General features: G+C 45.4%; 1 protein-coding gene across 2 annotated transcripts in view; it reads left to right on the top strand.

Moving 5' to 3' along the window:
• Window positions 1–27,006, top strand: part of LOC139245222 (synaptopodin-2-like) — a 230,938-nt gene that overhangs the window by 172,813 nt on the left and 31,119 nt on the right. Inside the window, exon 5 of one of the 2 annotated variants that reach the window (XM_070871138.1) lies at window positions 15,460–15,476. The exons of the other annotated variant lie outside the window; for it this stretch is intronic. Within the exon in view, the coding sequence (XP_070727239.1) occupies window positions 15,460–15,465 (6 nt within the window). The 3' untranslated portion in view covers window positions 15,466–15,476. Of the gene's footprint in view, window positions 1–15,459; window positions 15,477–27,006 lie in introns of those variants that run through there. 2 annotated transcript variants of the gene reach the window in all.

Raw genomic sequence — 27,006 nt, 5'->3', positions numbered from 1 at the left:
TGATTCCCGGGAAGGCGGGACTGACATATCAAGAAAGACTGGATCAACTGGGATTGTATTCACTGGAGTTCAGAAGAATGAGAGGGGATCTCATAGAAACGTTTAAAATTCTGATGGGTTTAGACAGGTTAGATGCAGGAAGAATGTTCCCAATGTTGGGGAAGTCCAGAACCAGGGGTCACAGTCTAAGAATAAGGGGTAAGCCATTTAGGACCGAGATGAGGAGAAACTTCTTCACCCAGAGAGTGGTGAACCTGTGGAATTCTCTACCACAGAAAGTTGTTGAGGCCAACTCACTAAATATATTCAAAAAGGAGTTAGATGTAGTCCTTACTACTAGGGGGATCAAGGGGTATGGCGAGAAAGCAGGAATGGGGTACTGAAGTCGCATGTTCAGCCATGAACTCATTGAATGGCGATGCAAGCTCGAAGGGCCGAATGGCCTACTCCTGCACCTATTTTCTATGTTTCTATGTTCATTCAAACAAATAAGCCACTGGGGGTAATTTTGACTTTGTGTGATAGTCTAAAATTAGTGATAGTGAATTGGTAGCCCGTTTTACATCTTCCCTGATTTTCAAAATCAGGAGAGATGTAAAACGGGCTGCAGATTCACTATCACCCATTTTACACTGTCACACAAAATCAAAATTACCCACACTGTGTTTGAGGTCAAATTTTGACCAATTTCATGCATGATCCATAGTTAGCATAATGCTACTGGAACAGTAATCTTGCAAGAAAATGCAATGGCAGATAGGGTACAGTGAAATTTTCTTGTTTTAACTTGAGTCATTTTCATTTTTACCCATCAAATGTTGCATTGAGTAAAATTCCCAGGAATGCTCCTGGGCATGTCCCCAAAGCTGGCAGTGGACACAGGGAGGGTAGGCAGAAGATTTGTTCAACTTCGCCCATGCACACCTAATTGCCACATAAATGGGGTAGAAACCCAGCAGATCTGCTCCAATTGCACCCTCTTCTACCCCATCAATTTCAACCCCTCAGTTTTTTTTAATAGAATTCAACTTATGCAGTCAGTAGTTATTACTGGAACTAAATATAATTAAAAATCTGAATCCGCTTCAGTTTAACTCAATTACCATTTCTAATGCTTTTTTCCTTTAAATAACACTAACAAACTGTCCTTAGCATTTCCCACAGTCAATTGATTAAAATAAATATATTTCGATACAAAATGGTGACTGAGTTGCGAAAGAAAGTTCAGAAACTGGGGGTAGTTTTGACTTAGTGGAATGATTTCAATGAAAATAAAAATCAGGAGAGATGTAAAAGGCTGATTCGCTCTCGTCAAAATTGCTTCCGCTCAGTCCAACGACCCACCTATTAGCCAGATCCCATAAATACATCATGGAAGAATCTGAAGCAATATATTTGGGAGGAAGAATAAAGAGAAGACATACATACTAAATATAAGGGTAAAATTTGGGTCATTTGCGCCTCCCGTTAGCGCCCCTGGGTGGGAGCGCTAAAAAAGCGTAAATTACTTTTCGCCCGGGCGTGGTGCCACCACTGACTTGCACGAAATTCCACAAGAGTTTAGCGGCAGCACTAACTGATAGTGCCCCAGGCCACTGCGCTGGCAATGGCAACGTCATCACTGTGTGCAGCGACCCGTTTTCGCCCTGGAGCGAAAATTCAATAGCGTCCGTGAGGCTGCTGTGGGCGATATCCATGACAGCTTCGTGGGGTGGGTACCAGGCTTTAGGCTGCTCACAGGGCAAAAATTAAAGGGGAAGTCCGATGCTGAAATGTTCTTAAATGGCCAACTTACTGGTCGCGCAGCTTTTGCATCTTCATATCGCGGGGTCCATGCCACAATGTTGCAACCTGGCACTCCGCTTCTGTGCCAGGTTGCTGCCACGACACCCCACTCCCTAGTAGTCTAGCAGTGGCCCTTTCTTCCTAATGCACAGCTTGCCCTCCCCTTTAATGGAAGAAGAGGGCCCTGTGTTCCTGTGCTATACACCTCTTTGCATCGCGCTGGAAAGTTCGCAATGGTTAGCGCCCCGGACCCGCCCCCGAGAGGAAGTGGAATGCACGAATTTGCGCTCCACTTCCTCTCGGGGGTGGTAGGCCCAATTTAGCTGACGGGGCGGGACTTCTGCACCTGGTGCAGGAAGTCCCGCCTCGCAGCTGTAACTGTGGGGGGGAGGGGGCGGCAGGGGAGCTGGGTACGCAATTTTACCCCTAAGGCTTTAAAAGGAATAAAGGAGCAGCGAGTTGTTCAGATTCACACATCTTTAAAGGTGGAAGGCAAGTTTATAAAACTGTAATTAAGGATATGTGACCTTAAGTTTTTTAAATAGGGGTAGAGAGTACAAAAAATAAAGAGGTAATGCTAAACTTATCAGTGGTTAGGCTGCAGTTAGAATATTGGGGTAGAAATTGGTGTGCATTGCAGCTTTTATTTGGGCATAAAATGCGAGCCACACATACCAATTTAACAGTGGAATAGCCTGTACCCAATCTACACAGGCATTGGGCCCACACATTCGATAGGCCTGTTTTTTCGGCACCACAGTCAGCCACTTAAAACAGGCTCCTTGAATGTATTAATAAGAGTCCTAATGCCTGATGAAGGAACCCTCTACAAAATGTGTTACCTATCACCGGGGCAGCTGTTAGGCCTGGCGCCCACCAACTAAAAGTAAATTTGTTTATTTTTATTTAAAAGCAAGTAGAAGCAGTAATGCTCCTCCGACTCTACAGTCCTTGCAGTTCCCCCACATTGCCCCTTTCAACACCCCTCATTAAAAACTCAGAATTTACCTGAGGGCTGCTATTGGTGAGACAGGCCAGGAAAATTGAATGAAAAACAAAATGGTTGGTGGCCCTGAACAACTTGAATCACAACACCATCTAATGGGCAGAGGATTGCAGTTCAAATGTGACAGGCAAATGTTGATATATGCTTTTCTCATGAGAAAATATTGACTTGTCTAGATAGGCTTTTCCCATTATTTGGGCCAAAGCCTCTCTTAAATACTTGCGCTTTGATTAGCAGGAAGGCCCCTATACCAAACCTGAATGTGGTGCTGCCCGCTGATTGCTTCCCCTGGCTATCGCTTGACCACCCCCCGCCTTCCCCCCCCCCCCCGCACCAGCTAGATAGCACTATCTCCCCCAGCCACCAATTGTGCCCCCCTGGTCACCTGTCGACCCCCGTCCAACATCCAACCTGAGAAACATAGAAAATAGGTGCAGGAATAGGCCATTTGGCCCTTCGAGCCTGCACCACCATTCAATAAGATCATGGCTGATCATTCACCTCAGTACCCCTTTCCTGCTTTCTCTCCATACCCCTTGATCCCTTTAGCTGGAAGAGCCATATCTAGCTCCCTCTTGAATATATCCAATGAGCTGGCATCAACAACTCTCTGCGGTAGAGAATTCCACAGGTTAACAACACTGAGTGAAGAAGTTTCTCGTCATCTCAGTCCTAAATGGCTTACCCCTTATCCTTAGACTGTGTCCCCTGGTTTTGGACGTCCCCAACATCGGGAACATTCTTTCTGCATCTAACCTGTCCAGTCCCGCCAGAATTTTATATGTTTCTATGAGATCCCCTCTCATTCTTCGAAACTCCAGTGAATACAGGCCCAGTCGATCCAGTCTCTCATCATATGTCCGTCTTGCCCTCCCGGGAATCAGTCTAGTGAACCTTTGTTGCACTCCCTCAATAGCAAGAACGTCCTTCCTCAGATTAGGAGACTAAAACTCAACACAATATTCCAGGTGAGGCCTCACCAAGGCTCTGTAGTAAGACCTCCCTGCTCCTATACTCAAATCCCCTAGCTATGAAGGCCAACATACCATTTTCCTTCTTCACCGCCTGCTGTACCTGCATGCCAGCTTTCAATGACTGAAGTACCATGACACCCAGGTCTCGTTGCACCTACCCTTTTCCTAGTCTGCCACCATTCAGATAATATTCTGCCTTCGTGTTTTTGCCACCAAAGTGGATAACCTCACATTTATCCACATTATACTGCATCTGTCATGCATTTACCCACTCACCTAACCTGTCCAAGTCACTCTGCAGCCTCTTAGCGTCCTCCTCATAGTTCGCACCGCCACCCAGATTAGTGTCATCTGCAAACATGGAGATATTACAATCAATTTCTTCATCTAAATCATTGATGTATATTGTAAATAGCTGGGATCCCAGCACTGGGCCCTGCGGCACCCCATTAGTCACTGCCTGCCATTCTAAAAAGGACCCGTTTATTCCCACTCTCTGCTTCCTATCTGCCAACCAGTTCTTTATCCACATCAGTACATTACCCCCAATGCCATGTGCTTTAATTTTGCACACCAATCTCTTGTGTGGAATCTTGTCAAAAGCCTTTTGAAAGTCCAAATACACCACATCCACTGGTTCTCCCTTGTCCACTCTATGAGTTACATCCTCAAAAAATTCCAGAAGATTTGTCAAGCATGATTTCACTTTCATAAATCCATGCTGACTTGAACCGATCCTGTCACTGTTTTCCAAATGCGCTGCTATTTCATCTTTAATAATTGATTCCAACATTTTCCCCACTACTGATGTCAGGCCAACCTGTCTACAACTGCGCAGAAAGCAATTAACGGAGATGATGTAATTGGCATCACAGAGACATGGCTCCAGGGTGACCAAGGCTGTGAACTCAACATCCAGGGGTATTCAACATTCAGGAAGGACAGACAGAAAGGAAAAGAAGGTGGGGTGGCGTTGCTGGTTAAAGAGGAAATTAATGCAATAGTAAGGAAGGACAGTAGCTTGGATGATGTGGAATCGGAATGGGTGGAGCTACGGAATACCAAAGGGCAGAAAATGTGTACAGACCACCAAACGGTAGTTGTGAGTTTGGGGACAGCATCAAACAAGAAATTAGGGATGCATGCAATAAAGGTGCAGCAGTTATCATGGGCGACTTTAATCTACATATTGATTGGGCTAACCAAACTGGTAGCAATGCGGTGGAGGAGGATTTCCTGGAGTGTACTGGGGATGGTTTTCGAGACCAATATGTCGAGGAACCAACTAGAGGGCTGGACATCCTAGCCTGGGTGATGTGTAATGAGAAAGGATTAATTAACAATCTTGTTGTGCGGGGCCCCTTGGGGAAGAGTGACGATAATGTGGTAGAATTCTTTATTAAGATGGAGAGTGACACAGTTAATTCAAAGACTAGGGTCCTGAACTTAAGGAAAGGTAACTTCGATGGTATGAGACGTGAATTGGCTAGAATAGACTGGCGAGTGATACTTAAAGGGTTGACGGTGGATAGGCAATGGAAAACATTTAAAGATGACATGGATGAACTTCAACAATTGTACATCTCTGTCTGGAGTAAAAATAAAACGGGGAAGGTGGCTCAACCGTGGCTAACAAGGGAAATTAAGGATAGTGTTAAATCCAAGGAAGAGGCATATAAATTGGCCAGAAAAAGCAGCAAACCTGAGGACTGGGAGAATTTTATAATACAGCAGAGGAGGACAAAGAGTTTAATTAGGAGGGGTAAAATAGAGTATGAGAGAAAGCATGCTGGCAACATAAAAACTGACTGCAAAAGCTTCTATAGATATGTGAAGAGAAAAAGATTAGTGAAAACAAACGTAGGTCCCTTGCAGTCAGATTCAGGTGAATTTATAATGGGGAACAAAGAAATGGTGGACCAGTTAAACAAATACTTTGGTTCTGTCTTCACAAAGGAAGACACGAATAACCTTCCGGAAATACTAAGGGACCAAGGGTCTAGTGAGAAGGAGGAATTGAAGGAAATCCTTATTAGGCGAGAAATTATATTAGGGAAATTGATGGGATTGAAGGCCGATAAATCCCTGGGGCCTGATAGTCTGCACCCCAGAGTACTTAAGGAAGTAGCCCTAGAAATAGTGGATGCATTGGTGGTCATTTTTCAACAATCTCTCGACTCTGGATTGGTTCCGATGCACTGGAGGGTGGCTAATCACTTTTTAAGAAAGGAGGGAGAGAGAAAACGGGTAATTATGCATCGGTTAGCCTGACATCAGTAGTGGGGAAAATGTTGGAATCAATTATTAAAGATGAAATAGCAGTACATTTGGAAAGCAGTGACGGGATTGGTCCAAATCAGCATGGATTTATAAAAGGGAAATCATGCTTGACAAATCTTCTAGAATATTTTGAGGATGTAACTGGTAGAGTGGACAAGGGAGAACCAGTGGATGTGGTGTATTTGGACTTTCAAAAGGCTTTTTACAAGTTCCCACACAAGAGATTGATGTGCAAAATTAAAGCACATGGTATTGGAGGTAATGTACTGATGTGGATAGAGAACTGGTTGGCAGACAGGAAGCAGAGAGTCGGGATAAACGGATCCTTTTCAGAATGGCAGGCAGTGACTAGTGGGGTGCCGCAGGGCTCAGTGCTGGGACCCCAGCTATTTACAATATACATTAATGATGTGGATGAGGGAATTGTGCAATTTCTCCAAGTTTGCAGATGACACTAAGCTGGGAGGCAGTGCGAGCTGTGAGGAGGATGCTAAAAGGCTGCAGGGTGATGTGACAGGTTAGGTGAGTGGACAAGTGCTTGGCAGATGCTTTATAATGTGGATAAATGTGAGGTTATCCACTTTGATAGCAAAAACACGAAGGCAGAATATTATCTGAATGGCGGCAGATTAGGAAAAGGGGAGGTGCAACGAGACCTGGGGTGTCATGGTACATCAGTCATTGAAAGTTGGCATGCAGGTACAGCAGGCGGTGAAGAGGGCAAATGGTATGTTGGCCTTCATAGCTAGGGGATTTGAGTATAGGAGCAGGGAGGTCTTACTGCAGTTGTACAGGGCCTTGGTGAGGCCTCACCTGGAATAGTGTGTTGAGTTTTGGTCTCCTTATCTGAGGAAGGATGTTCTTGCTATTGAGGGAGTGCAGTGAAGGTTCACCAGATTGATTCCCGGGATGGCAGGACTGACATATGAGGAGAGACTGGATCAACTGGACCTGTATTCACTGGAGTTTAGAAGGATGAGAGGGGATCCCGTCAGATAAAATTCTGACGGGACTGGACAGGTTAGATGCAGGAAAAATGTTCCTAATGTTGGGGAAGTCTAGAACCAGGGGACATAGTCTAAGGATAAGGGGTAGGCCATTTAGGACTGAGATGAGGAGAAACTTCTTCACTCAGAGAGTTGTTAACCTGTGGAACTCCCTACCGCAGAGAGTTGTTGATGCCAGTTAATTAGATATATTCAAGAGGGTGTTAGATTTGGCCCTTACTGCTAAAGGGATCAAGGGGTATGGAGAGAAAGCAGGAGAGGGATACTGAGGTGAATGATCAGCCATGATCTTATTGCATGGTGGTGCAGACTCGAAGGGCCGAATGGTCTACTCCTGCACCTATTTTCTATGTTTCTATAATTACCCGTTTTCGCTCTCCCTTTTTTAAAAAGTGGTGTTACATTAGCTACCCTCCAGTCCATAGGAACTGATCCAGATTCGATAGACTGTTGAAAAATGATCACCAATGCATCCACTATTTCTAGGGCCACTTCCTTAAGTACTCTGGGATGCAGACTGTTGCCCGATTGTCCACCCTTCCCACTTTCCCGAGGGCTGCTAGGATGCCAGCACAGCCTGAACCTCTGTTACAGCTCGCTGGCAGCTTTGTGCAGCTCATTGGCTCAATGCAAATAAGGTCTGAGGCCTAATATCAGAGACACCTTGGACTTGATCATTCAGGCGTAAGGATCATATCCTTCTATCGTAAACTCTAATGCTGCTAGACTCTAGTCTCCTACTGCTCCAATCTCCCTCCCTCTGACCAGTCTTGCTGGACTCTAGGGTTCCACTCCCTCCACTTGCAGATTTTGGGAATCACCTCTTCAGTACTCACAATCTCTTAGACCACATTCTTAGTGTTTTCTGATCCTAGAACCACCCTGAGTACTCCCAGACCCCAGTACTATTATCATCAATGATTTAATTATAGAGATAGAGGGATGGCATCCAAATTTGCAGACAATACTGAAATAGAAGGTAAAATAAATCATTCTAAGGACTAAAAGCAACTGAAGGCAACATTAATAAGGTGGTGGATTGGGCAAAAAGGTGGCAGATGAATTATATTTATCTAATAATTATATTAGAATGGAGAAGGTATGGTGATGTTGAAGAGCAGAGGGATTGGTTTTTAGGTTCACATGACATTAAAAGCAGTACCTTACATGGATAAGGCCAGAAAAAATCCAATGAAATACTCAGTTTTCTGGCAAAAGTATGAAGTATAAAACTCAGATCTATACGAAACCTTAGTAAGACCATGCTTGGAGTTCAGTGTGCAGTTTTGGGCTGCACACTATAGATAGGATGTTGAGGGAATGCAGAAAGTAGAGTGCGGATTCACTACAATGCTACCTGGTATGAGGAAACACAAGCACACAGAAAGACTTGCAAAATTGGGACTCTTTTTCTTAGAACAGAGGAGGTCATGGGCTGATTTGATAAAGGTGTTTAAAATTATGAAGGGATGGATAGAGTAGATAGAAACTGACTGTTTGCAGTGATTGAAGGGAATGGAACAAGCAGACAGATAGAAGATTAAATGTAAGGGATTTAGGACAGAGAACAAGAGAAACTTTGAGGCTATGGAATACACTACTAGAGTTAATGATTGAAGCATAGACCATGTCAACTTTTAAGAATAAGTTAAATAGATGGATGAAGGAAAGGGAGATACAGAAATATGGGAACAGGGCGGGCACTTGGGATTAGAACTGCTGCTCGAATGAAAGATAAACACCAACACAGAATACACAAAAGCAAAATACTGTGGATGCTGGAATCTGAAATAAAAACAGAGAATACTGGAAATCTCTACAGGTCTGGACACAACATCGAGTTCAACAATTTCAGAGCATAACCTCTGGCCATCTTTGACTCCCTTTTCCCGCTCCCCCCCCCCCTCCCCGCCTCCCCACCCCTCACCCCCCCCCAAATCTCATGTTTTTCTTTTTTTCTCTTTGTCTCTAATGGCAGTTGGTCATTCATCATAGGCAGTCCCTCGAAATCGAGGAAGACTTGCTTCCACTCTAAAAATGAGTTCCCCGGTGGCTATGCAGTTCAATGCGGGAATTACAGTCTCTGTCACAGGTGGGGCAGAAAGTGGTTGAAGGAAAGGGTGAGTGGGGAGCCTGGGTTGACGCACGCTCCTTCCACTGTCTGCGCTTAATTTCTGCATGTTCTTAGCGACGAGACTCGAGGCGCTCAGCACCCTCCTGGATGCTCTTCCTCCACTTTGGGTGGTCTTGGGTCAGGGATTCCCACGTGCCGGTGGGGATGTTGCACTTTATCAAGGAGGCTTTGAGGGTGTCCTCGAAACTTTTCCTCTGCCCACTTGGGGCTCGCTTGCAGTGTAGAAGTTCTGAGTAGAGCACTTGCTTTAGGAGTCTTATGTCGGGCATGCGAACGATGTGGCACACCCAACAGAGCTGGTCGAGTGTGGTCAGTGCTTTGATGCTGGGGATGTTGGCCTGAGCGAGAGCACTGACATTGTTGCGTCTATTCTCCCAGTGGATTTGCAGGATCTTGCGGAGGCTGCGTTGGTGTTACTTCTCCAGCACTTTGAGATGTCTACTGTATATAGTCCACATCTCTGAGCCATATAGGAGGGCAGGCATCACTACTGCCCTGTAGACCATAAGCTTGGTGCCAGGTTTGAGGTCCTAGTCTTCAAACACTCTCTTCCTCAGGTAACCGAAGGCTGCGCTGGAGGCGGTGTTAGATCTCGCCATCGATGTCTACCCTTGCTGATAGTAGGATCCAGAGATATGGAAAATGGTCCATGTTGTCCAAGACTGCGCCGTGGATTTTGATGACCAGGAGGCAGTGCTGTGTGGCGGGGTCAGGTTGGTGGAGGACCTTTGTCTTACGGATGTTTAGTGTAAGGCCCATGCTTTCAGACGCCTTGGTGAAGGTGTTGACAATGGCTTGGAGTTCGGCCTCTGAGTGCGTGCAGACGCAAGCGTCATCTGCGTACTGTAGTTTAATGACAGAGAATGGGACGACCTTGGATCTAGCCTGGAGGCAGCGAAGGTTGAACAGGTTCCCATTGGTTCTATAGTTTAGTTCCACTCCAGCGGGGAGCTTGTTGAGAGTGAGATGTAGCATTGCAGCAAGGACGATCGAGAAGAGCGTTGGTGTATGATGCAGCCCTGCTTGACCCCGGTCCGGATGTGGATTGGGTCTGTGGTGGATCCGTTGGTCAGGATCATGGCTTGCATGTCATCGTGGAGCAGGCGGAAGCTGGTGACAAACTTTTGGGGGCATCCAAAACAGAGGATGCTCCCTAGTCCCTATGGTTGACAGTGTCAAAGGCCTTTGTGAGGTCAAAGAAGGCCATGTACAAGGGTTGATGACTGGGGGACAGTGCTGTGTGGTGGGGTCAGTTTGGTGGAGGACCTTTGTCTTACGGATGTTTAGTGTAAGACCCATATACAAGCTGGTCATTAGTCCACCATTCACACCCTATCCAGATTAACCTTTCTCTAACCTGCCATTACCATTTAAATTCGGCCCATCATCCCTTTTGTCTCTCTAATCTCTCCTGCCTCCCACCCTATCACAGACCTTCCCTTTTGTTCTTTCTTCCCCTCCCCTTTCAGTACTTAAGAATGTAGTCTTTTCGAACATTCGGCAGTTCTGACAAAGGGTCGTCAACTCGAAACATTAACTTTGTTTTTCTCTCCACAGATGCTGCCTGACCCGCTGAGATTTCCAGCATTCTCTGTTTTTATATCAACACAGACTAGTTTGACCTAAGTGGCCTGTTTATTTCTTTTAATTTATATATAGTTCTATGTAACATCTTTGGTAATCAAATTTAGACTTTTATAGGTGCAACTGAAATGTCCACAAGTAGTGCAGTGGCATGAAGTTCCATTGTTCTCTGTTTGTTCTTTTCATATGAGACTAGGCAAGTTGGTTTTCAATTTGAAATTACTTTGATTTGTTCATTTTGAGTTTACTGTCAATTTATCCTACTTTGGATATTTAGGATTCAGCTCTCTATGTATTTTAAGGAAAACAATGATGCTGCTCATACACAATGCAGTCGAATGGGCCTCTCTGTATGCACTGCGCCTCAGTAGGTATCACACTGTAAATTTACTCAGTGGGCTTTATCTCCCTCTATGCGCTATTTTTAGCGCAGTGGTTTACATATTGTGATTAGCTTCCTGTTTCTGGTATTTTAATCATTTACCCATTTAAAGTAGTTTAATTAACTTGTTAAATAGTGCAGACAGACAGTTAATGTGAACATGTTAACCAATGCACTAAAATTAGCACATAGGGAGATTTAAATAACAAGAATGTTAACTGTCCACTGAGCATCTATTATCTGAAGACCATCTACCCTCTGTACCTGGAATGGAAGCAGTGGAGGTAGGTGCCTTTTATTTTAATTTTAATTTGGGGAAGGTTATAGATTGGCCTGTTGGTGCTGTTGTATCGATGTGATCCCTGTTGGTCTAATAGAGAGCAGGGTAAACAGTCTTGTGGTAACAGTACAGTTGCCACATCACTGCTCAAGCATTGTTGCATAAGGAAAATTGAGTCCATTACATTAGCTGCACCTCATAGGGTCTTGTTGTAAAAGTGTCAGATGTTTAGCATACTTCTTAGCATAGATGGAATTGTTTTAAGTCCCACTCCAGGGACTTGAGCACAAAAAATCTAGGCTGGCACGCCAGTGCAGTGCTGAGGGAGTGCTGCACTGTCAGAGGTGCTGTCTTTCGGATGAGACGTTAAACCGTGGTCCCGTCTGCTCTCTCAACTGGATGTAAAAGATCCCATGGCACTATTTCGAAGAAGAGCAGGGGAGTTATTCCTGGTGTCCTGGCCAATATTTATCCCTCAAATCAACACATCAGAAAATAGATTATCTGGTCATTATCACATTGCTGTTTGTGGGAACTTGCTTGTGCACAAATTGGCTGCCGCGTTTCCCACATTTCAACAGTGACTATACTCCAAAAGTACTTCATTAGCTGTAAAGCGCTTTGAGACGTCCGGTGGTTGTGAAAGGCACTATATAAATACAAGTCTTTCTTTTTTTTATAACACAATTGCACTGTTGGGTTAAAAATTCCTTCCTTTTTAACTTGTTTACTGCAGTCTTAAAATTCAGGCTTTAGTACACCCAGATGCGAGACTGCAACAAATTAGGATGAATGATTAATCATTAAAGTGGACTGCAATCTGAAATAAAGAAAAGGTCAGTTTGCAAAAGGTTAACAGAAATATTCATATTTTGGGACAGAATAGTACTAGAGAGGAAAGGATGCCTGTTTCACAGTCCAGAGGAAACAATCACAGGAATAACTAATACAAGTACTTCAATCCATCATTTTCATTGCTGAATGTTATAAATTCAGTAGGGATGTCAAGGAGAGGGTATTCCAATTGAACAACATTTCATTTCAGGGTGAGGCAAAAATTGGCTTTACCAGTTTTACCCAGTTGTAAATGCAACCTCTTATCGAGTTCTTGTCAGCTGAAAACATAAGAACATAAGAAATAGGAGCAGGAGTAGGCCATTTGTCCCCTCGAGCCTGCTCGGCCATTCAATAAGATCATGGCTGATCGGATCATGGACTCAGCTCCACTTCCCTGCCCTCTCCCCATAACCCTTTACTTCCTTATCGCTAAAAATCTGTCTATCTCCACCTTAAATATATTCAATGACCCAGCCTCCACAGTTCTCTGGGGCAGAGAATTCCATAGATTTACAACCTTCTGAAAGAAGAAATTCCTCCTCATCTCAGTTTCAAATGGGCGACCCCTTATTCTGAGACTATGTTCCCTAGTTTTAGTTTCCTCCATGAGTGGAAATATCCTCTCTGCATCCACCTTGTCGAGTCCCCTCATTACCTTATATGTCTTGATAAGATTGTCTCTCATTCTTCTGAACTCCAATGTGTATAGAAATATAGAAAATAGGTGCAGGAGTAGGCCATTCGGCCCTTCTAGCCTGCACCGCCATTCAATGAGTTCATGGCTGAATATGCAACTTCAGTACCCCATTCCTGCTTTCTCGCCATACCCCTTGATCCCCCGAGTAGTAAGGACTTCATCTAACTCCTTTTTGAATATATTTAGTGAATTGGCCTCAACAAATTTCTGTGGTAGAGAATTTCACAGGTTCACCACTCTCTGGGTGAAGAAGTTCCTCCTCATCTCGGTGCTAAATGGCTTACCCCTTATCCTTACACTGTGTCCCCTGGTTCTGGACTTCCCCAACATTGGGAACACTCTTCCTGCATCTAACCTGTCTAACCCCATCAGAATTCTAAACGTTTCTATGAGGTCCCCTCTCATTCTTCTGAACTCCAGTGAATACAATCCCAGTTGATCCAGTCTTTCTTGATTGGTCAGTCCCGCCATCCCGGGAATCAGTCTGGTAAACCCTCGCTGCAATCCCTCAATAGCAAGAGTGTCCTTCCTCAGGTTAGGAGACCAAAACTGTACACAATACTCCAGGTGTGGCCTCACCAAGGCCCTGTACAACTGTAGCAACACCTCCCTGCCCCTGTACTCAAATCCCCTCGCTATGAAGGCCAACATGCCATTTACTTTCTTAACCGCCTGCTGTACCTGCATGCCAACCTTCAATGACTGATGTACCATGACACCCAGGTCTCTTTGCACCTCCCCTTTTCCTAATCTGTCACCATTCAGATAATAGTCTGTCTCTCTGTTTTTACCACCAAAGTGGATAACCTCACATTTATCCACATTATACTTCATCTGCCATGCATTTGCCCACTCACCTAACCTATCCAAGTCGCTCTGCAGCCTCATAGCATCCTCCTCACAGCTCACACTGCCACCCAACTTAGTGTCATCCGCAAATTTGGAGATACTACATTTAATCCCCTCATCTAAATCATTAATGTACAGTGTAAACAGCTGAGGCCCCAGCACAGAACATTGCGGTACCCCACTAGTCACTGCCTGCCATTCTGAAAAGTCCCCATTTACTCCTACTCTTTGCTTCCTGTCTGACAACCAGTTCTCAATCCATGTCAGCACACTACCCCCAATCCCATGTGCTTTAACTTTGCACATTAATCTCTTGTGTGGGACCTTGTCGAAAGCCTTCTGAAAGTCCAAATATACCACATCAACTGGTTCTCCCTTGTCCACTCTACTGGAAACATCCTCAAAAAATTCCAGAAGATTTGTCAAGCATGATTTCCCTTTCACAAATCCATGCTGACTTGGACCTATCATGTCACCTCTTTCCAAATGCGCTGCTATGACATCCTTAATAATTGATTCCATCATTTTACCCACTACCGATGTCAGGCTGACCGGTCTATAATTCCCTGTTATCTCTCTCCCTCCTTTTTTAAAAAGTGGGGTTACATTGGCTACCCTCCACTCCATAGGAACTGATCCAGAGTCAATGGAATGTTGGAAAATGATTGTCAATGCATCCACTATTTTCAAGGCCACCCCCTTAAGTACTCTGGGATGCAGTCCATCAGGCCCTGGGGATTTATCGGCCTTCAATCCCATCAATTTCCCCAACACAATTTCCCGACTAATAAGGATTTCCCTCAGTTCCTCCTCCTTACTAGACCCTCCGACCCCTTTTATATCCGGAAGATTGTTTGTGTCCTCCTTAGTGCATACCGAACCAAAGTACTTGTTCAATTGGTCCGCCATTTCTTTGTTCCCCGTTATGACTTGCCCTGATTCTGACTGCAGGGGACCTACATTTGTCTTTACTAACCTTTTTCTCTTTACATATCTATAGAAACCTTTGCAATCCGTCTTAATGTTCCCTGCAAGCTTCTTCTCGTACTCCATTTTCCCTGCCCTAATCAAACCCTTTGTCCTCCTCTGCTGAGTTCTAAATTTCTCCCAGTCCCCGGGTTCGCTGCTATTTCTGGCCAATTTGTATGCCACTTCCTTGGCTTTAATACTATCCCTGATTTCCCTTGATAGCCACGGTTGAGCCACCTTCCCTTTTTTATTTTTACGCCAGACAGGACCCAACCTACTCAACCTATCCTCATAAGTCAAGCCCCTCATCTCTGGAATCAACCTAGTGAACCTTCTCAGAACAGCCTCCAATGCAAGTATACCCTTCCTTAAATACGGAGACCAACACTGTACGCAGTACTCCAGGTGTGGCCTCACCAATACCCTGTACAGTTGTAGCAGGACTTCTCTACTGTTATCCCCCTTGCAAAACTGACCCATAATCCAACAGAAATGGTGAAATTCTACTGACTAACCTGGCCCAAAGAAGTGACATGGGGAGAGCCAAGAATAGATAGAAAATATCCACATACTTTTATATGAAAGGAAACATTTGAATTATGTCAGAGATTTTTCTTGTCAAAACTAGATAACTAAACAAACTTAGTAATCTATAGCATCAATCTGCACCCCCAGGGTTAGTACAGGTTCACCACCAATTGGTGGCAGCAAATGGTCTATTCAGCCATCGAGTATCAGCTTGTCTCTAGAACAGAATGAAAAAAAACGGATGATCTACTTTCTGAAGCTGGCTATAATCAATACAGAAATCTATGAAGTTTTGTGAGTGAGTACAAATAAATGATTTAATATCAGAATAAGTAACCTATTACACTTTAAAATTATTCTGTTTCAAAATGTTTTTAAAAAAAGATATAAATGTGACAGAAAATAATTTTTGACTTGTAAAAATCCAATGTTATTTTTTCTATTCCATTATTGATTTAACGTTTGTTGAGTAAGGAGCATTTAAAATATTCCATTTAATTGGGACATTAAATTACAGCTCTAGTTCGCAATTGCAATCACAACTTTTTCTTGCTTATCTTTGGCACTTAAACTGTGTCTAAAAAGCTGAGAAAAACACTACTCTTCCTCAGGGTATTTTGGGTGAAGTGGTCTGGCTGGTTAAGAATTTCACATACACATACTGAGTGAGGTACAGCAGTCTATTTGAGCCCTCACTCTTTTACTGCAATTTTAGTTAGGATGTGGCGAGTCCCTGCCATGCCTTCTTGACACTAGCACTTTATCTTGAGGTGCCAATTCCTATTGAATGTTTATCAGTCTGCTACCATACCTTGCAAATCTATGTCGCCTACTTATCACTTGCAGGCCTGCTACAGTGCTCAGGTGCCCCCATTTGATATTAATCATCCTGCTGTGTTATCTCAAAGCATTCCATCCTACCTGGCATAATTCTTTTTACCATGGGATCTTGGTGGACCCTTTTTGGAATTGGCATTGTCTACCTTACTTAAGCTCGGCCAACCCCCAATAGCTACTGCCCTGAAATCATACCTTATATTTGCCTAGCACCTTACCATACCTTTGCTGGGCACTTCCTTAACTCCACCAGCCTGATGACCTACTTAGTACTCACTGGACTGGTGCTTTCTTGGTTCTATACCTTACCTGATGCTTATCTAGCACTTTCCCCACTGAAACCTGGAAGTCCCTGGCCAAAGACCACAGAAATCAAGTGCAGGCAGCGGAAAGAGCATGTGGCAAACCCGTCCCACCCACCCCTTCCCTCAACGACTATCTGTCCCACCTGTGACAGAGTCTGTGGCTCTCGTATTGGACTGTTCAGCCACCAAATAACTAATTTCAGGAGTAGAAGCAAGTCTTCCTTGATTCCGAGGGACTGCCTATGATGATGATTCCCTTGATAAGATATTCAGCTCAACCATACCTGACATGATGCTGTGTAGTATATTTCGAAGAAGAGCAGGGGAGTTATCATCGGTATACTGGCCAATGTTTATCCCTCAATCAACATAACAAAAACAGATTATCTGGTCATTATCACATTACTGTTTGTGGGAGCTTGCTTGTGTGCAAATTGGCTGCTGCGTTTCCTACATTACAACAGTGAGTACACTCCAAAAGTACTTCATTGGCTGTAAAGCGCTTTGAGATGAAGATGGTCATGAAAGGCGCTATATAAATCTAATTATTTATTTTCTTTTTGTATGTCTTGTGTTTGACCACCATTTACTAATACAGCTATAAATAAATTCACTAATTAAATCATACATCCAACAGTCTTGTTGTGACAAATTAACTGATATCACGCACACTAGTGCTTTCCCTAAAATAATGAACATAATAAATCAATTAATCTATAGGCTAATTATATACTCCAACATTCTATAACCAATTAGCAAATAAACTGTGCCACATGTGCCACCATCTACTTTCAATAAACAAATAAATTATTGATGTATAAAACATGTCCATATTGAATGTTAATAATTTAATCAATTCATAAGTTGCAAATACCATCAACTTCTCTCTGTAAATGATTTATAAAGTAATACAAGCCGAGAAATTGCTGCTCTTGTGCTATTCAGAGTTTCACCACAAGTTACTAAAAGTTTTGGGGAGTAATCTAGCTTGCTGGTTTGCTCATGATTTTGCTGTATTCATTCGGGGTTAAAATGTGGGTGAAACCTCCCACAATGAGGCCAGCAAAGAAAGGGGACAAGCATTATGAAACGTTCATAATAAAGGTTGAAACTGAGTACTGTGAACAATGAGCAAGTGTGACCTTAGCTCCTTTAATAAGACTCCAGAGTGCAGGTACCTCATGGGTGGCCTGCTTATATACAGTGCTCCCAAGGGATGCTGGGATCCCTTGGGACTCCAACAGGTAGGCCCTCTGGTGGTAGAGTGATACAGGTTGCAAGGGGTTAAATACATAACATTACTCCATTGTAAAGTTAATAGTACATTTATTTACAAGATGATATGATCTGGGGCTTTTCGCTCCCTTGTCAATCGTCTCGGTACAAATGCGGGTGTGGGTGAATTGGTTAGTTCTTCACTGGGCTGCTGGGCAGCCAGCCTTGCCGGGCTGCTGGGGATGTTGAGTTTGGCTTTGTGGTCAACCATGATGTCAGTTGCCACTTGTGTGTGTGTTGGAGGGTCAAAGTTGGTGGTGTCTTCTTCAGGTTGTTGGTAGCTGTTGATTTGGTCCAAATATTTTCTGCACGTTAGTCCATTGGCCAATTTGATCTGAAACACCCTACTCCCCTCTTTGGCTATGACCGTGCCAGCGAACCATTTGGGACCATGTCCATAATTGAGTACAAACAAAGGGTCATTAACCTCAATATCGCGTGACAAATTTGCGCGGTCATGGTACACACTTTGTTGATGCCGCCTGCCCTCCACATAATCATGGAGATCAGGGTGGACAAGAGAGACCCTTGTTTTGAGCACCCTTTTCATAAGCAGCTCAGCTGGGGGAACCCCGGTGAGCGAGTGGGGTCTGGTGCGGTAGCTGAGCAGCACTTGGGACAGTTGGGTCTGTAGGGAGCCTTCCGACACGCGTTTCAAGCTTTGCTTGATGGTCTGAACTGCCCGTTCTGCCTGGCTATTGGATGCGGGCTTGAACTGAGCAGATGTGATGTGCTTAATCCCATTGCATGTCATAAATTCCTTGAATTCAGCACTGGTGAAACACGACCCATTGTCGTTGACTAGGACATCAGGCAAAGCGTGCGTGGCAAACATGGCTCGTAGGCTTTCAATGGCTGTGGACATGCTTACAGACATTATTGCACATTCAATCCATTTTGAATAAGCATCCACGACAACCAAAAACATTTTGCCTAGAAATGGGCCCGCATAGTCCACGTGGATCCTTGACCATGGTTTGGAGGGCCACGACCACAAACTTAGCGGTGCCTCTCTGGGTGCATTGCTCAGCTGAGAGCAAGTGTTGCACTGGCACACGCATGACTCTAAATCTGAGTCGATGCCGGGCCACCACACATGGGATCTGGCTATGGCTTTCATCATTACAATGTCTGAGTGGGTGCTGTGCAGTTCACAAATGAACGTATCTCTGCCTTTCTTGGGTAAGACCATGCGATTAACCCACAACAGACAATCCATCTGCAGGGACATTTCATCTTTGCGCCTGTGGAACGGCTTAATCACCTTCTGCATCTCCACTGGGACGCTGGACCAGCTCCCATGGAGGACATAGTTTTTTTTAACCAAGGACAGTAAATGGTCGAGGTCCTGATCTGGCGGCCATAACGGGTGACTTTTCATTTTCAAATGCATCCATTACCATGAGCAAGTCTGCAGGCTGTGCCATTTCCACTCCGGTGGCGGGCAATGATAGCCGACTGAGAGCATCAGCGCAGTTCTCTGTGCCCGGTCTGTGGCAGATTGCATAGTTGTATGCCGACAGCGTGAGTGCCCATCTTTGGATGCGCGCAGAGGCATTGCTGTTAATCCTTTTGCTCTCAGAGAACAGCAATATGAATGGCTCGTGGTCAGTTTCAAGCTCAAACTTGAGGCCAAACAAGTATTGGTGCATTTTCTTTACCCCGTAAACGCACGCCAGAGCCTCTTTTTCAATCATGCTAGCTGTAGGCTCTTTCAGCCTTGGACAAACTTCAGCAACTATAGATATGTGAAGAGAAAAAGATTAGTGAAGACAAACATAGGTCCCTTGCAGTCAGAATCAGGTGAATTTATCATGGGGAACAAAGAAATGGCAGACCAATTGAACAAATACTTTGGTTCTGTCTTCACTAAGGAAGACACGAATAACCTTCCGGAAATACTAGGGGTCCTAAGGTCTAGCGCGAAGGAGGAACTGAAGGGAATCCTTATTCGTCAGGAAATTATGTTAGGGAAATTGATGGGATTAAAGGCCAATAAATCCCCAGGGCCTGATAGGCTGCATCCCAGAGTACTTAAGGAAGTGGCCCTAGAAATAGTGAATGCTTTGGTGATAATTTTTCAATATTCTATTGACTCTGGATCAGTTCCTATGGACTGGAGGGTAGCTAATGTAACCCCACTTTTCAAAAAAGGAGGGAGAGAGAAAACAGGGAATTATAGGTTAGCCTGACATTGGTGGTGGGGAAAATGTTGGAATCAATTATTAAACCATTTGGACCATTTGGAAAGCAGTGACAGGATCGGTCCAAGTCAGCATGGATTTATGAAAGGGAAATAATGCTTGACAAATCTTCTAGAATTTTTTGAGGATGTAACGAGTAGAGTGGACAAGGGAAAACCAGTGGATGTGGTGTATTTGGACTTTCAAAAGGCTTTTGACAAGGTCCCACACAAGAGATTAGTGTGCAAAATTAAAGCACATGGTATTGGGGGTAATGTATTGTCGTGAATAGAAAACTGGTTGGCTGACAGGAAGTAGATAATTGGAATAAATGGGTCCTTTGCAAAATGGCTGGCAGTGACTAGTGGGATCTAGGGTTCAGTGCTGGGACCCCAGCTATTTGCATTATACATTAATGATTTAGATGAAGGAATTGAATGTAATATCTCCAAGTTTGCAGATGACACTAAGCTGGATCGCGGTGTGAGCTGTGAGGAGGATGCTAAGTGGCTGCAGGGTGACTTGGACAGGTTAGGTGAGTGGACAAATGCATGGCAGATGCATATAATGTGGATAAATGTGAGGTTATCCACTTTGGTGGCAAAAACAGGAAGGCAGAATATTATCTGAATGGTGACAGATTAGGAAAAGGGGAGGTGCAACAAGACCTGGGGTGTCATGGTACATCAGTCATTGAAAGTTGGCAAGCAGGTACAGCAGGCAATGAAGAAGGCAAATGGCATGTTGGCCTTCATAGCTAAACGATTTGAGTACAGGAGCAGGGAGGTCTTATTGCAGTCGTACAGGGCCTTGGTGAGGCCACACTTTGAATATTGGGTTCAGTTTTCGTCTCCTAATCTGAGGAAGGACGTTCTTGCTATTGAGGGAGTGCAGCGATGGTTCACCAGACTGATTCCCAGGATGGCAGGACTGACATATGAGGAGAGACAGGATCGACTGGGCTTGTACTCACTGGAGTTTAGAAGAATAAGAGGGGATCTAATACAAACATATAAAATTTTGATGGGATTGGACAGGTTAGAGGCAGAAAGAATGGGCCCAAGTTTCGAGCCACGCCTAGAACGGCGCAGTCCCGACCTGGACGCCCGTTTTTCGCGCCACAAAGTGCGCCAAAAAAAACCCTCCAGATTCTCCATCTCCCTGCAGGTCCTCTGGCCCTCGGCACAGCGCAGCAGGAGCTGTAGGGGGCGGAGCCAGGTCCCTGCGCCGAAAACAGTGCCGGGACCTCTGCACATGCGCGCTACAGTGGGCGCACATGTTCAGTAGCTCCAGGCGCCCAAAACTGTGTGGGAGGGGCCGAAGCACACAGCCCCTCGCCCTGGCCGAATGGCCTCACTGGGGCAGGGTGAATAAGGCTCCTCCCACAGCCAGCTCCTGCTTCCTCCCGACCCGACTCGACTCCCGCCTCCGGACCGGACCCGACACCCGCTCCTCCCCCCCCCCCCCCCCCCACCCCATCCGGCCCCTGGACCGGACCCGACACCCGCTCCTCCCCCCTCGCCCCCGGAGTGGACCCGACACCCGCTTCCCCCTCTCGCCCCCGGACCGGACCCGACACCCGCTCTCCCCCACCCCCCCCCGCCTCCGGACTGGACCCGACACCCACTCCCCCGCCCCCGGACCGGACCCGACGCCCGCTCCCCCCACCCCGCCCCGGACCGGACCTGACACCCGACCTGACCTTCCTTTCCCTCCCTCCCTCCCCCCGAACCGAACTGACCTCCCTCCCACCACCCCCCCGACCCGACCCAATGCCACCTACCTGTAAATCTGGTGCTGGGGGCGGGCCCGGCCCGAAGTCTCGGGCCCGGCCCGTTCAGCCTCCCTCCCCCTTTTCCTTTCCCCCCACCCCCCCAATCTCCTTCCCCCCCCCAATCTCCTTCCCCCCAATCTCCTTCCCCCCAATCTCCTCCCCCCCCCCAATCTCCTCTCCCCCCCAATCTCCTTCCCCCCATCTCCTTTCCCCGCCCCATCTCCTTTTCCCCCCCAATCTCCTTTCCCCCATCTCCTTTCTCCCCCTTCTCCCCCCTCCCCCATCCCTCCCCCCTCCCCCTTCTCCCCCATTTCTCCCCCTTCCCTCCCTCTGCTCCCCCCCTCTCTCCCTCTACCCACCTCCTCCCCCTCCCCTCGCTGTCAGAAACACAGACACTGACAGACAGAGAATGAGAGACACACAGACAGACAGAGAGATAGAGACACTGACAGAGACACACTGAGGGGGGCATCCCAGCACGCTGTTGGAGGGCTCCCGGTGCTGCAATCGGTAAGTAGAAAATGTTTTATTTATTGATTTTTTAAAAAAAATTATTTCTTATTAATTCTTTTTGATTGATTTACTGGTTGATTTATTGATGTATTTATCATTTATTATTGATGATGGCACTTTATTTGTAAAACTGAAGTGTTTAATGTTTGTAAACTTCCCTTTAAACAGCCCCCCCCCCACCATTCCCTACGCCTGATTTGTAACCTACGCCTGATTTTCTAAAGTGTAGACAAGGTTTTTTCGAGCATACAAAAATCTTCACTTACTCCATTCTAAGTTAGTTTGGAATAAGTTTTCACTCACGAAACTTTGAAATCAAGCGTAAGTGGCCGGACACGCCCCCTTTTGAAAAAAAAATTCTGTTCCAAAGTGAAACTGTTCTAACTGACTAGAACTGGAGCAAACTAAATGACGAGAATTCCGATTTCTAAGATACCCCGTTCTACACCAGTTGCTCCTAAAAATCAGGAGCAAATCATGTGGAAACTTGGGGCCAACGTTCCCAATGCTGGGGAAGTCCAGAACCAGCAATCACAGTCTAAGGATATGGGGTAAGCCATTTAGGACCGAGATGAGGAGAAACTTCTTCACTCAGAGAATTGTTAACTTGTGGAATTCTCTACCGCAGAAAGTTGTGAGGCCAGTTCGTTAGATATATTCAAAAGGGAGTTAGATATGGCCCTTACATCTAAAGGGATCAAGGGGTATGGAGAGAAAGCAGGAAAGGGGTAGTAGGTTGAATAATCAGCTATGATCTTATTGAATGGTTGTGCAGGCTCGAAGGGCCGAATGGCCTACTCCTGCACCTAATTTCTATGTTTCTATGTTTCTAACCCCTGATGCATAAGCGACTGGTTGCAAAATCCTCGATTCGTTAGCCTGTTGTAACACACACCCAACCCCGTATGATGACACATCGCAAGCTAGCACTAGTCGTTTACAAGGGTTATACAGGACAAGCAGTTTGTTTGAACTCAACAGATTTCTGGCTTTTTCAAACGAGGCCTCTTGTGAATTCCCCCATACCCAGTCGTCTCCCTTGTGCAATAGCACATGAAGGGGTTCTAGCAGGGTGCTTAACCCAGGTAGGAAATTACCAAAATAGTTAAGGAGTCCCAGGAACAACTGCAGCTCCGTCACATTGTGTGGTCTTGGCGTGTTCTTGATGGCCTCCGTCTTGGCGTTGGTGGGTCTGATGCCATCTGCTGCGATTCTCCTTCTCAAGAACTCGACCTCTGGTGCCAGGAAAACACACTTCGAGCGGTTCAACCTGAGTCCCACGCGATCCAACCAACTAAGAACTCTTCAAGTGCTCAATGGTGTCCTGACCTGTAACCATTATATCGTCCTGGAAAAGCAGGCTCTCTATGTTCCGTTAGAAGATTGCCGCAGCTGACCGAATCCCGAACGGGTATCTGTTATAGATGAACAGACCTTTGTGCGTGTTGATGCACGTGAGGCCTTTCGAAGACTCCTCCAGCTCCTGCGTCATGTAGGTCCAACTTGGTGAATATTTTCCCTTTCGCCAGGGTAGCAAATAGGTCGTCTGCCTTGGGTAGCGGGTACTGGTCATGCAGCAAGAAATGGTTAATCGTTACTTTATCGTCCCCACAATTCTGACCATTGCGTCCTCTTTAAGTACCGGGACAATCGGACTGGCCCACTTGTTGAATTCCACCGGCGCGATGATGCCTTCACGTTGCAGCCTGTCCAACTCAATTTCCACTTTCCCATGCATCATATATGGTAAAGCCCGTGCCTTGTGGTGGATGGGGCGAATACCAGGAACCAAATGGATCTGCACTTTCACCCCCGAGAAGCTTCCAATGCCTGGCACGAGCAACGATGGAAATCTGCTCAGAATCTGGGCATATGAGGCGTCGTCGACGGACGAAAGCGCTCGAATGTCGTCCCAGTTCCAGCAGATTTTTCCCAGCCAGTTTCTGCCAAACAGTGTGGGGCCATCCCCTGCACGATCCACAGCAGGAGTTCGTATACTGCTCCATCATAGGAGACTTTGACTTCTGCACTGCCAATTACAGGGATTCATTCCTTGGCGTAAGGCTTTGATTGGTGTGAATGGGGCTGAGCTTGGGCCTGTGTGCCTTGTTACAGCACAGCCTGTCGAAGGCCTTTTTACTCATTATGGACTGACTTGCACCTGTGTCCAGTTTCATAGATACAGGAATTCCGTTTAGTTCAACTTTCAACATTATTGGTGGACATTTCATGGTGAATGTCTGTACCCTATACACTTCTGCCTCCTCGGTACAACTCTCCAATTCAGCCCCATCCACAGTGGATCGATCTTCCTCTGCAACGTGGTGGTTTGCAGGGTTTGCAGCTCGCCTGCACATTCACTGGAGGTGTCCCATTGTTCTGCAGCCGTTGCACGCATAGTGCTTGAAGCGGCATTGATGGGCCCGATCATCACCTCCACAATGCCAACAAAGTTGTTAACTGCCTTGCATTAACGATTGATGGCGGACTCTGGGTCATCTGAGGTCGTGTAGCAGCAGCAGCTGGGCGTGTACGTTCTGCCATGTATATTCCTGCTCGAAAACGACGTTACTTTGTGCACAGTACTGGCCGAAACCTCTCTACTCTGCAAAATCTGTTTGGTGTTGTCACTGGTGGACATAAATGCCTGGACTATCTCTATGGCTTTGCTTAGATTCGATGTTTCAACATTCAACAGGTTGCAAAGGATTACCTCATGGCCAATGCCCAAAACAAAAAGTCTCTAAGCATTTGTTCTAGGAATCCTTCAATTTCGCAATGTCCTGTGAGGCGCCTTAGTTCAGCGACATAGCTCGCTACTTCCTGGCCCTCCGACCATTGACACGTGTAGAACCGATATCTCGCCATCAAAGCCCTCTCCTGGACCAGTGTGCACAATTCTTCATGGGATTTAGTTGTTGGTTTTGCTGGAGCTAGAAGATTCTTCATGAGGCCATAGGTTGTTGCCCCACAGACAGTAAGGAGGATCGCCCTTCGTTTGGCAGCGTTCTCGTCCCCTTCCAGCTCATTGGCCACAAAGTATTGGTCGAGTCTCTCCACGAAGGCCTCCCAATTTTCCCCTTCTGAGAACTTCTCCAGGATACCAACTGTTCTTTGCATTTTCGCGTGATTTTTCATTACCTCGTCGCCAATTGATACGCTTATAATAAAGGATGAAACTGAGTACTGTGAACAATGAGCAAGTGTGACCATAGTTCCTTTAATAAGACTCCAGAGTGCAGGTACCTTGTGGGTGGCCTGCTTATATACAGTGCTCCCAAGGGATGCTGGGATCCCTTGGACTCCAACAGATCGGCCCTCTGGTGCTCGTGTAATATAGGTTGCAAGGGGTTAAATACATAACACATTAATCCTCACAATCAGCTCTGAACTGCAATTAAGAAATAGTTAAACACCTGATAGAACACTAGTAAGATTAGACCAGATGTTACTCAACAAAATTGCTGTAGAATTTTGAGAGTGAGGTAAGCAAGCCTGTTTGACAAGCCAGAAACTCTAACGTTACTGCAAGGAGTCAGGGAGAGCAGGCACACAATTTATGGGAATAATGCCCCTTCCCAAGAAGTGCATGGTGCACTAGGTGTGGAAGGAGGTGGCTGAGTTTTTTGATGAGGTAACAGAGGGTGGATGAGGGCAGTGCAGTTGATATTGTGCGTATGGACTTTCAAAAGTCGTTTGATAAAGTATCACATACTAGGCTTGTTAGCAGAATTGAAGCCCATGGGATAATAGGGGCAGTAGCAGCATGGATACAACATTGGGTAAGGGATAGAAAACTGAGAGTTGTGGTAAATGGCTGTTTTTTGGAGGGAGGTATACAGTGGAGTTTTTTTAATTGGAGGGAGGTATACAGTGGAGTTCCCCAAGGTTCAGCACAAGGACCACTGCTGTTTTTAATATACATTAATAAGTTGGACTTGGTGGTACAGGGCACAATTATGATATTTGCAGATTACACAAAACTTGGAAATATAGTAAACAGTGAGAAAGATTCTCGAAGACAGAGACAGGCTGATGGAATGGATGGACACATGGCAGATGAAATTTAATGCAGAGGAGTGTGAGGTGATACATTTTAGTAGGAAAAATGAGACACACTAAAAGGAACAATTTTAAAGGGGGTGCAAGAAAAGAGAGACCTGGGGGTGCTTGTGCACAAATCTTTGAAGGTGGTAGGACAGATTAACAAAGCAACTAATAAAGTATATGGGATCCTGGGCTTTATAAATAGAGGCATAGAGTATAAAAGCAGGAAGTTATGCTGAACCAATATCAAATACTAGTTCGGCCCCAGCTGGAGTATTGTCTCTAATTCTGGGCACCACACTTTAGGAAGAAATTGAAGGATTTGGGGAGAGTACAGAAGAGATTTACTAGAATGGTTCCAGGGATGAGGGAATACAGTTACATGGATAGACTACAGAAGTATGAGACGTGAATTGGCTAGAATAGACTGGCAAATGATACTTAAAGTGTTGACGGTGGATAGGCAATGACAAACATTTAAAGATCACATGGATGAACTTCAACAATTATACATCCCTGTCTGGAGTAAAAATAAAACGGGGAAGGTAGCTCAACCATGGCTAGCAAGGGAAATTAGTGATAGTGTTAAATCCAAAGAAGAGGCATATAAATTGGCCAGAAAAAGCAGCAAACCATGGACTGGGAGAAATTTAGAATTCAGCAGAGGAGGACAAAGGGTTTAATTAGGAGGGGGAAAATAGAGTATGAGAGGAAGCTTGCCGGGAACATAAAAACTGACTGCAAAAGCATTCTATAGATA

The sequence above is a fragment of the Pristiophorus japonicus genome, chromosome 2 (assembly GCF_044704955.1).
Source record: "Pristiophorus japonicus isolate sPriJap1 chromosome 2, sPriJap1.hap1, whole genome shotgun sequence".
NCBI classification, from domain to species: domain Eukaryota; kingdom Metazoa; phylum Chordata; class Chondrichthyes; family Pristiophoridae; genus Pristiophorus; species Pristiophorus japonicus.
The sequence above is the reverse complement of the archived record's forward strand: the minus strand, read 5'-3'. Positions and strand labels throughout refer to the sequence as shown.